This window comes from Echinops telfairi, unplaced genomic scaffold (assembly GCF_000313985.2).
Source record: "Echinops telfairi isolate 266 unplaced genomic scaffold, ASM31398v2 ScPeMD7_7469;HRSCAF=8507_1, whole genome shotgun sequence".
Classification (NCBI taxonomy): Eukaryota; Metazoa; Chordata; class Mammalia; order Afrosoricida; family Tenrecidae; genus Echinops; species Echinops telfairi.
Genome location: NW_022111373.1, coordinates 69,823,605 through 69,835,273, shown reverse-complemented (window position 1 = coordinate 69,835,273; position 11,669 = coordinate 69,823,605). Strand labels below are relative to the sequence as shown.

General features: G+C 43.1%; 1 protein-coding gene across 1 annotated transcript in view; it reads left to right on the top strand.

The window, feature by feature from the left end:
- The first annotated feature begins 1,252 nt into the window (after positions 1 to 1,252).
- RASGRF2 (Ras protein specific guanine nucleotide releasing factor 2) overlaps positions 1,253 to 11,669 on the top strand; it is a 199,841-nt gene continuing 189,424 nt past the window's right edge. Inside the window, exons 1-2 of the mRNA XM_045285207.1 lie at positions 1,253 to 1,258; positions 2,174 to 2,280. Coding sequence (XP_045141142.1) covers positions 1,253 to 1,258; positions 2,174 to 2,280 — 113 coding nt within the window. The remainder of the gene's footprint in view (positions 1,259 to 2,173; positions 2,281 to 11,669) is intronic.

Here is an 11,669-nt window from a genome sequence, read left to right as displayed (position 1 = left end):
TTAGCCGGCACCATCAGCTTTCTTCACCACCTTTGCTTATGCACATGTTTTTCTTCAGTGATCGTATCAGGAAGGTGGGCACCCACTTATCTGATTTTTAGTTCTTTGATGTCTGATAACTGGTCCCTTCTGTACCTCGTGGTCAGACAGGCTGGTGTGCTACTTCCATGATAGGAAATTTGTTTTATTAAGTATGATACTCGGTGTAGTTCGCTCTACACAATGTTGACCTTTAAACTTCTGAAACAGTTCCAGCTATTCTCCCTTCAAATGACTACTTCTTATGTTGTCTTTCATCTTTTCAAATTTCTCTTTTTAATTCTCATTACCTTACCTTTCTGTCCCTTTGCAGTCAACATGGCCATCCCTGGCCTCTGACAAGCACTGGTCTGGTTTGGGTTTTGTCTTTTCAAGAATACCATGTCAATGGAGTCATGCAGCATGTAGCTTTTTGAGACTGACTTATTTCATTCAGCATAATGGTTTTGAGAGGCACCAAATAGTTGCATGTGCCACAAGTTTGCTCCTGTTTGTTACTGAGTAATATTCCCCCGTACAGGTGCACTAGCATTTGTTTATCCTTTTGGAGGACTTGGGGATGTTGCCAGCTTGGGGCTATTAGAAACAGAACTCCTAATAGAGAAACCATTCTATCCCTGATTTGTCTTTTTGTTTTCCCAACTTCAGCATAGTTTCCTTTTTGCCCAATAGTAGCTCAGTTTATGTCTACCGCAAGGAGCGTCTGGTTGCTTCTTAGCCTCTAGGATGGCAAATCGTTGTCCTTCCTTGGTCAATTACTTGCTTCTCTGGAGCAATATGTGAGAACGATTTGCAAGCTCATCTCTGGGCTCCATGGAAAAGAGTGACTTAATTAAATGGTGATGACTTTGATGGTTGCTGAGGCGGTGACTGGTGGCAGCTGGGTTGTGCCATAACAGACACCATGCTTCTGAGAGTGAGCAATAAACCATGTAGCTAGTGGTGTGGCCTCATGTGTTCCTATAGCTTTAGCATACTCCAAGTGGGAAAACTTTTGGGAACTATGCTAATGTTAATTTATCTTGATAGCTATGTTATTGTGATTTTTAATGCTTGTAACTTAACTCTTACCAAGGGATGTTAGGATGCAGCCTATTATAACCTCTGGTGAAAAGTTATTTTCAGGTGGTGTAGGAATGGTACTGCATGTTGAAAAATGGTTTACATACTATTGATGCATTTTGTAAACAAGTACCTTTTGTAGGTGCTTACCATGTTGGTTTTCTGATACTCTTTAAAGACGAATGTGTGCATAAGTAAGTGTGGTGAAGAAGGCTGATGGTGCCTGGCTATTGAGACCTATAGCATCTGGGGACTTAAAGGCTTGAAAGTAAACAAGCGGCCATCTAGCCCAGAAGCAACAAAGCCCACATGAAAGCAGCACATCAACATGTGTGACCATGAAGGGCCAAAGGGACCAGCCTTTAAACACCAAAGGCGGGGAGGTGGGGGGGATCATATCCTCGTTAATGAGGGTGGTGCGTGATGGGGACCCAATGCCCATCTCTAGACAACTGGACATACCTTGCAGAGGGGTAGTGGGGAAATGAGCCACTTAGGGTTCAGTGTAGCAATAATGAAACCTACAACCTTCCTCTAGTTCTTAAACACTTCCTCGCCCCAACCACCATGACCCCAATTCTGTCTTGCAGGCCTGGTTAGACCAGATGATGCACAGCGGTACAGATGGGAATTGGAAATGCGGGGAATCTAGGACAGATGAACCCCTCAGGACCAGGGGTGACAGTGGCGATACCAGGAGGGAAGGGGGGTGTAGAAAGGGGGAGTTGATCACAGGGAGCTACATATAACCTCCTCTCTGGGGGACGGGCAGCAGAGGGGTGGATGAAGAGAGACGCGGAGCAGTGTAATATAAGATGTAATAATAATTTATAAATTATCAAGGGTTCATGGGGGAGGGGGGAGGGGGAAGGGAAGGGAAGGGGAAAAAGGAAAATGAGCTGATTCCGGGAACCCAAGAGGAAAGCGAATTTTGGGAATAATGAGGGCAACATATGTACAGATGTGCTTTACACGATTGATCTATGTATTGTGATGAATTGTATGAGCCCCAATAAATTGATAAAAAAAAAAAGTAAAAACCAACCTTTTGTGTGTTATTTTCTCTTTCCAGTATTATTTTACTGTCCTTTTTGGCCACGATGGACAGAAACCACTGGAGCTGCGCTGTGAGGAGGAGCAGGATGGTAAAGAGTGGATGGAGGCCATTCATCAGGCCAGGTACCAACTCACAGTCTCACTTGGGATGACATGGGTTGTCTGGGTCTTGTATTGAGTTAGTACTGTTGCTGATAGTTTTGGCAACTTATAAGATGGATTTCTGGTTGATACTTCATCTTTAGTCATGTGTGAGGTGATACGGTGCACTTTCTGTGCCTCTATTCCTGCAAAAGAGGTCTTGGTAATAGATATAATGACTATAATGATAATAGCAATACTACTTTTTATGGAATTCCTTCTGTGTGCCAAGCATTCTTTAGAGTGCTTAACAATAAAATCATTTATTAAATGTATGAGAGGCATATTACAATTACCCCTTTTATAGGTCAAAAGACAGAGGCCTGGCAAGGTTAGCTTTGTTGCCTGAGATTGTACAATTAGTAGGCTTGTGCCATGGTAGCCACAGCTAGGTTATAGACTCAGTCAGGCTTATATTCACACACATGGCTCTCCCCACATCATTATCCCTTGCTTATCTCCCGATGTCTCAATGACAAAAGTCAAGATGAAATATTCTATAAAGTTCCTTCCTCAGATAGGCCCTTCTGCTTCTTACATCTCCACCACATCTACTCTGAAATTTTCCTCCCAGGGTTCCCTCACCAAATTACAGCAACACATATTTTCTGCACTACTTATGGGAACACTAAACCATTTTATTCCATTTAGATTAATTTTTGCCTATTTCCTATACATCGTTTCTGTTTCCTGAGCTGAATTGTACGCACAGTGACAATGAGAGGCAATGTTAGGGTGCATTATTTTCTGAATTAAATGCAGTGCTAATGATGTAGTAGGTGATCTGCTAAACTTTTTAGATTGGTTATAAACAGAGGAAGGTGCTTGTTCTAGATGAATTCAGGCTTTTTTTTTTAACCCATGAGACTTTTTAATTATGTTTATCTTCTTTCTTCCCTTGCTTCTCTTTCTGTCTCTTGTCCTCTTAATGTATGCTATATTCATCACTTTTCCAATGGCAGGCAAGATGCTAAGTGTGTCCCAAAGTTACACATGTTTCATCTATCGCACTATTACAGCAAGATACAAACCCCACTTCACAGATGAGAAAACCAGAGTTCTTGATGAGTAGGGCATAGTAGATTGGACGAGATCTAACTAGAAGTTGTTAGGCTGCCAAGTTGGAATTCAAACTCAAGTTCATCTGACTCCCGAGATAAACAATGTTCTTTTTTGCACTTCTCTTTGCTTAGCTTTTCCACTTCAGTCTTTCTGTCTTGAATTTCTTTTTCTCTTCACTTCTTCAAAGAAGAAAATGGGCTAACATGTGGTCATGGTTGAGAGTGCTGATGTTATTTGCGAACTGCTTAATTTCCTTTTCTTTCTCTCAAAAACATGTTTGTGAGAGGGGTAGGTTTGGCAACCAAATACTTCTCTCCACGTGGGTCCTGGGGTAGCTTGTCCACTTAATGATCCAGAAACACTGTTCACCTTTCTTTACTTGGTGGTGTTTTTTGGCTCCTGTTTTAAAATTAATGCAGAAGGACTTGCTACAGAAACAAGGTCAGGCCTTCAAAGACTAAAATAACATCAAGTTGGCAAGGTAGACCCCTTAGGTAGACCCCAAAAGATTTCACACAACCTTTGTGGCTACTTTTATTTCTTCCTACCTGGCCGTTAACATGATTTAAATAATTAAGAGCCTGTATTTGTCAATCTTTTGGATTCCAGAAGACCAAGGTACCATCAATAGCCTAAGCGTTTTGGGAGTTGCCAAACAGCTTGGTAAGCCAAACCCAAAGACAGCATGGAGTTACTTTAAAGCCAGTTAGACGTTCATCGTTATAGGTTGCCATTGAGTCCGTGCAGAGTCATAGAGACGCTGTGTGTGCAGAGGCACGGTGCTCTATAAGGTTTTCAAAGAGATGACCTTTTGGAAGCAGTATGCTAGGCTTGTCTTCTGAGGCACCTTCATTCGGGTGCAAACTGCCAACCTTTTGGCTGACAGTTAAAAGCTTAACCCTAAACATCTTCTATATAGCACGTTAGAGACCTTTCTTTCTATACCATGGAAATCGTTTGTCACATACGTGAAAGTGGTTGAGTGTTCATTGTCATGATAAAAATCAAGCATTTATGATGTTTCTGGGGAACTATGTAGATGTTAGAAACAACTTTAGTGGCATAGATGAACAAATAAAGAGATTTATTTTCTCTTTATAGATTTAAAGATTTAGTTAATAATTGATTTTTTTTTAATGGAGTAGGAAGAAAGACTTGATGATCTGTCTCCCAAATCAGCCCGTGAAAACCTTATGAACTTGGGCAGACTCAGCAGCGTTTCTTTTTGTTGTGCATGGAGGCCAACTCAACAGAAACTAACAACGTGTTAGCACCAGGCCAATTGTGCGCCGAGCCACACACCCTCCCCCAGCCACTGTCAAAGGCTGCTCAGACCCTCTTTGGCCACGGCTGTTTTCAGTACTGGCTGGGATGTGTTGTCTTTGTGTGCCATGGCAGCCGTATTTGTGTTGCTGTCTGTGCCCTGAGCAGAATCTTCTTCTCCACATTTTCCATGCTGTCTGCTAGCATGCATTCCCCTTCAGGTTCAGTGCAGAAAGAACCTTTTTGGAAGTGAACATTCTTTGTTTTGAAGATTTGACCTGGTTTTATAATTTTGCCCACCATTGACTGATGTTCCGTTTAAGGTCCCATTCCATCACGGGTTACTGACTCTGGTCATGAGAGCTGCACACGTTTTCTGATGTGATAGCCATGCTTGCTTTTGCTTTTGTTTGGTTGATGTGAGGCTGAAATGTTTCAATAGCAGTTGAATCTATGCATAATCCACAAATACTTTGCTAGTTGAGTGTGGAACTCTGGACACTTCCAATAGCCTGATATTTCTTCTTTGCCATACCTTGTCATATTTTGAACATGCCTTGTATGTATTCAGTATTTGGTTTGATTATAGACATTAGGATAGCAAAAATACAGACCTAGTTGATTGTGGGTTCTTAGAACTCATTAACTAAAATGCTAAGCAAAGGAAGATAGTCCCAGGCCTTTCTCTTAATGTTTCACTCCTGGTCTCTGGTCCAATAAAAGCAATGAGAAAGCAGCCATGACCTAGAAGAGCCGGGAGTATACTTCTTCCCTATACTTTTTCCATCTGACTTACGCATAAGAATTTCAGGACATGGGCTATGAGCGTGTGGAAGAGAGAAGGAAATGTCTTCCAGATACGCAAGAGCTAGTCTTCAATAGACTTGGTTACCACCAGTGTGTGGTCATGTGATTACAACGTGTTGTTAGGGACCATGGACTTGATTCCCACCTGTAGCCACCCTATGTTTCACAGAACGAAACCCTGCCTGACCCTGCACCATGCTCACGATTGTTCCTGTGTGGCAGCTCATCGCTGCAGCCACGCGTCAGTCCGTCTCCTTGAGGGCCTTCCTCATTTTGCTCCCCCTTCACTTTACCGAGCATGGCGTCTTCTCCGGGAACTGATCACTTCGAACAATATTTCTGAAGTATGTAAAACGAAGCCTTCCATCCTTGCTTCAAAGGAGCACTCCGGTCAGACTTCTTCCAAGACAGATTATTGTGTTCTTTGAGGGGTCCATGATACTTCCGGTATTTCTCTCCAGCACCACACATGAAACGCATCGATTCTTCTCTGGTCTTCCTTATGCAGTGTCCAACGTTTACGTGCATAGGAGGTGATTGAAAATACCCTGGCTCGGTTAAGGCACATCTTAGTCCTCAATGTACACACTCTGAAGAGGTCTTGTGCAGCAGATTTACCTAATGTGACATTTTTTTTGATCTCTTGACTGCTGCTTCCATGAACATTGATTGTGGAAACAAGCAAGACAAAATCTTTGACAACTTCAGCTTTTTCTGTTTATCATATTACCTATTGGTCCATTTGTGAAGCATAAGGTCTTCTTTACATTTAGTTGTAATCCACTGTGAAGGCTGCAATCCTTGATCTTCATCAGCAAGAGCTTCAAGTCTTCCTCACGTTTGGCAAGCTGGGTTATGTCATCTGCATATTGAAGGTTTTTAATAAGCTTTCCTTCAATCCTAATGCTGAATTCTCCCATACAATCCAGCTTCTCTGATGATTTTCCCCACATACAGATTGAGCAAGGATAGTGAGAGGATACAGTGCTGACACACACCTTTCCTGATTTTAAACCACTGGGTAATATCTAAGATGTCCCTCAGGTCCCTAACACTAATGGGGTTGTCCACTAGAAGAACCATATCGATGAGAGGAGGTCAGCGGGGCAGAGATGATGAGCACCCGGCAGGAAGGATTTGAAAGAGTGTGATTACTGAGAAACAGCCCTAAGATACTGATGTGCTATCTTGTGCCCCTTGACCTGCACTTGTGAGAGACTGAGTATTAATGAGTATCTAGGGAGCTTCTAGAGAAGTAAAGTGTGCCCAGAGGGGAGATAATGGGTTTCTGTCAAATTTTGACTGGGACTTTATGAAAAATCAAAGATTGAGAATACTCTCCTTCATACATTGGACCCCAAATTGTGCATTGCTTTGCCTACCCTGTAAACATGTGGCTTGTCTTCGGTTTTTAAGGCTGTGTCACTGTCTCTTTTGCTCACTTTCCAATTTATCAAAATGATACTGTTTTTTGCTGCCATTGAATCGGCATCATGGTGGCCATAGGCATAACAAGATCAAACCATGTGGCCCAAAGGGTTCTCCTTGGTTGGGTTCTGGAAGTAGAGCACCAGACCTTCTTTCTAGTTCATCTTGGGTTTTAATCGCTGCTGTTCATCATCACAGCGTTATGCATACCTTCCCTGAGGGATGAGTGGTGGCTGCACACGAGGTGCATTGGCTGGGAATTGAACCCAGTTCTCCTGCATGGAGAGTAAGAATTGGACTACCGCTTCCACACTGCTCTTGGTGAAGCTGCACAAAACATTACCTCAGTTTCTTCCCTCCTCTTCCCTTCCCTCGTTGTTTGCCTTGTGTCTGGTGACTCTTAAGATTTCCTTTAAGGGGAGGATATTGGCAAGAGAATGAGTGATTGGGCATCTGCTTCCATTCCATAAAGCTCATGTCAGATTAGCTTGACAAGGGCTTGACCTAACGTTTTTCTTAACCCTACCAGTCCCTAACTTGATAAGTGGAAGACTTAATCCTCCAGTTAAATCTTTCAATTACGCTTAGTTCTCTTTTCCACTCAAGAAAGATTGAACCCAGCCTCTTGGGTCTGTTTTTATCTGTGGTCCTTTGGATTCCATGTCCCTGAGGCAGTCTGCTCTCTCCTCTCTCTCTCTCTCTCTCTCTCACACACACACTCCATGGCAACTGCATCAAACACTCAATGCTTTTAATCTCATCCTCTTTCCTTGGATGGAGGCATAAATTAGAGCAACGTGTAGAATGTGAAGTGAATACAGAATGAAAAACCACGGTACGCCTCACCCATACGACCCGCCCTGCTGCACAATGTGTGTGTGGAAGCCCTTCCAAATCAGGAAAGAATGATGACATTAAAAAGCTGAAGATGCTTCTCATATCAGAGCAAAGCCACAGGACTAAAGAAGGCAGACGTGTGCAGTGATGTTACAGCCTGAAGCAGTCCCACAGCCAGACTGTAGAATCTCCTTGTAACCGTAAGACAACCACTAACTTAAAGTTCAAGAGGAGGATTTTCTTGATTTGAGATACTGTATTTTTTATGAAGAATCCCTGTCAGGCCTAGCCTTCAAATACATCCCAATGAATTCAACATTTTCTTTCCCTCGAGTCCACACAGGATAAGCTCCTGCTTGTCAGCTCTGAAAGACTATGCTTGATTGAATGTTTAGAACATTTTTCTTTAGGGAAAAGCTGGCCTTCTTATTTTCAGCCTTCAGTTCATAGTTTTTCTTTCTGGTTATCTTTCCTATTCCTCACAGTATCTCTGCCCTTAAGCATACAGCTCACACTGCAGTATAATTTTCAAAAGAGGCCGAAGCCTCTTCCGTCTACAAGTAAGTGCCTCACCTGCAGGAGTGATCTGACTCCCTGCGGTTCTCCTAGCTGGCCCCATCTCGGATTCAAGGCCAATCTCCACCTTGAGCTCTGGGTTCTGGTTTAGAGCTTCATTCAAATTAAAAGCCAAACTCAACCGCTTGCTTTCAGCTCATAATGACCGTATAAGACAGTAGAACTGCCCCGCGTGGGTTTCCTATGTTGTACATCTTTACGGGAGCAGAAAGCCTGGTCTTTCTCCCACAGGGGGGCCGGTGCTTTCGAACTGCTGACCAGTTCAGTTAGCAGCCCAATTCATAACCCACCACACCACCAAGGCTCCTTTCTTGCTTCATTGGTTATTTTATTTCTTGCCTATATTTCCAGTTTATTTCTTCTCTACCCTTTTTGAAATCCCCTGTTTTCTTTGACTCTCCTTAACTTCTCTCCCACCTTAAAACAAATCCCTCAATCTTCTCTCGTGTTAGTCCTGAATGGCCTGGACAGCTAAGCTTCTTGAAGACATGTTTTGGCTTGTTCCCCCTATTGGCAAAGCTCCTGTTCTTTTTCAGCCCTTTGGGATGGGGTTTTGCCTCTACTGTCTCAGAACTGTTGTCGCCAGGGTCCGTGTGACTGTCCAAAGTCAGTAGATGCATTTTCCCCCCTTCGTTAGCCTGAACTGTGGATTTAGATTTAGTACTTATATTTTGGATACAGCTAATCATGACTTGCTGTACTGTACATGTGAATTATGATGAACCACATGGGTGACCATTTGTTTTCTCATTTTATTTTATACTTCTATCATTGGTAGGATGTGCTACACGCAATGCCACAGTGCATAAAAAGACCATCTGGCCAACATTCACCAATGTTCTGCCTGGAAATGCCATCCCCACCCCCAGAATAATCCAGGTGATGCAGATCCTTCCACAAGCACAGTTTTTCCAACGGAACAAAGGCCAACATTGTCCATTTTCTTATGGATATATGTAATATCATATGTATATATGTATTAAAATATAGGTGTACATTTATATATAATGTTTCCAAGCCCAAAGACAAATAAACTTATAAACATATTGATAACAAAAGGCAATGACAATAAAAACTAAAATATGACATACTTGATTTATGGCAGTCCTGACTACAACAGAGTTTTTGAAGGGACACCTGACAACCTGTACACAAAGACACGAACTCACTGCCATTGAGCTGGTTCCAACACGTATCAACCCCATAGGACAGGGTAGCACTGCCCCTGGTGGGTTTCGGACACTGTAACTCTTGACAGGAGTAGAAAACCTTTTAAAGCCTTATCTTTCTCCCATGGAGTGGCTAGTGGTGTCAAACTGCTGACCTTTTGTCTAGCAGCCCACTTCATTACCACTGTGCTGCCAGGGCTCCTGATCTGTATACAAGTAAGATATGAATGAACTTTCCTCTAGTTCCTAAATGTTTCCTCTCCACTCCCACTACCATGACTCGAATTCGACCTTGCAAGTCTGGCTAGACCAGAGGATGTACACTGGTACAGATAGGAACTGAAAATACAGGGAATCCAGGACGGATGAGCCCTATAGGACCAGTGGTGTGAGTGGCGAAACAGGGAGGGTAGAGGGAGAGTGGGTAGGAAAGAGGGAACCGATTACAAGGAACTATATGTGACCTCCTCCCTGGGGGACGGACAACAGAAAAGTGGGTGAAGGGAGACGTCAGACAGGGCAAGATATGACAAAATACCAATTTATAAACTATCAAGGGCTCATGAGGGAGGGGGGAGCAGGGAGGGAGGGGAAAAATGAGGACCTAATGTCGGGGGTTTAAGTGGAGAGAAAATGTTTTGAGAATGATGAGGGCAATGAATGTACAAATGCGCTTTACTCAATTGATATGTGTATGGATTGTGATAAGAGTTGTATGAGCCCCTAATAAAATGATTTTTAAAAAAAGAAAAGAAAAGAACGATTTTTAAAAGCCAAAGCAAATCGATGAAACGTTCTGCATTCAACTTTTACTCCCACAGACCTGAGCTCCATCCCTCTCCTGTCTACGACACTGGCCCTTGATTAACCATCAGCATCTTTTGCTCAGTCACCTCAGCAATCTGTATTTCAAATGCATCTCCTTCTAATCTAATCTAAACCCATGTTTGCCAGAATGGGTTATCCAAACAGAGCATTTGATCAGCTGAAAGAACCCCAGGGCTCCCTATCATTTTTATTAGAGTCTTTTTACTCTCCGATCACTGATCATTCCAAACACATGTAGGATGAGCGTGAGTAGTGCAATGGTCTTCCACGTTGCTGTGAAGGAGACAACAAACATTTTATGGAGATTTGATTTCCACAGTGTATCCTGAGTCCTGGGATACAGCGAGCCAGCCAGAGTGAGGCTCCTTAGGGCTTATCTTTGGGACCAGCTCGTTCTTTCCGCTTATGTCCCAGGCTCCGGCTCTCTTTCCTGTCTGCTCAACACCAACTCGTGCTTCAGGACTCAGGGTGAGCACTTGCACCCTCTTTCTTGAGCCTTTTCTTCCCTCTGAAGACAATAAGAATCGTTCTTTTCTGTAAGCCTCCTCTCAGGAGCCCTGGCGGCGTAGTGCTTACGCATTGGGCTGCAAACTGCTAGCTCTGCAGGGAGAAACCACCAGGTGCTCAGCAAGAGACAGACGGGCTTTCTACTCCTGTAAAGGAGTATCGTCTCAGAAATGCTCAGGGACACCTCTGCCCTGCCCTTTAGGCGCCCCACGAGTTCCCATCTGCACGATGGCAGTGAGTTTGGTAGCCTCGTATGACTCTTGAAGAACCTATGAGACCACCGCATTGATTTCTTTGACCAGCCTGAGTTACTTTTATTGGCAAGTTGTTTGCTCCTCATCTCTTGTCCCCTTCTCTAGCCAGGGTGCCAAATTGTTTCAGAAATATGCACACCCATTTATGCAGCCTCTCCTGGGGCGTAGGAAAGCTGGACTCGTTATTTATTTTTTTAATCTTTATTGGGTTGATGGGTGAAAATGGTATCTTAGTGTAATAAGCTTTCTCCTGATAATTAGTGAGGTTGACTATTTCTTGGCTGTCATTGATATTTATAATTCTTATATGAATTATGAAGGAACTCTGGTGGTATAGTTGATTATGCTTTGGGCTGCTAAACACAAAGTCAGCAGTTCAAAACCGCTAGCTGCTCCACCAGAGAAGGAGGAGGCTTTCTGCTCCAGTAAAGGTCTGCACCCTGGGAACCCCAGGGACAGCTCGCCTTTGCCCTGTAGGGTTGCTGAGTCGGAATCACCTCAATGACAGGGCATTTATATGTGTTGCTATGTCTGCTCCTTTCACACTTGTACCTATTGGGGGCTTTTTGAAATAAATTTGTTTATAAGCTCTTTGCACATAAAATATATTATTTATTTGTGTTTCATATTTATGTGAAAT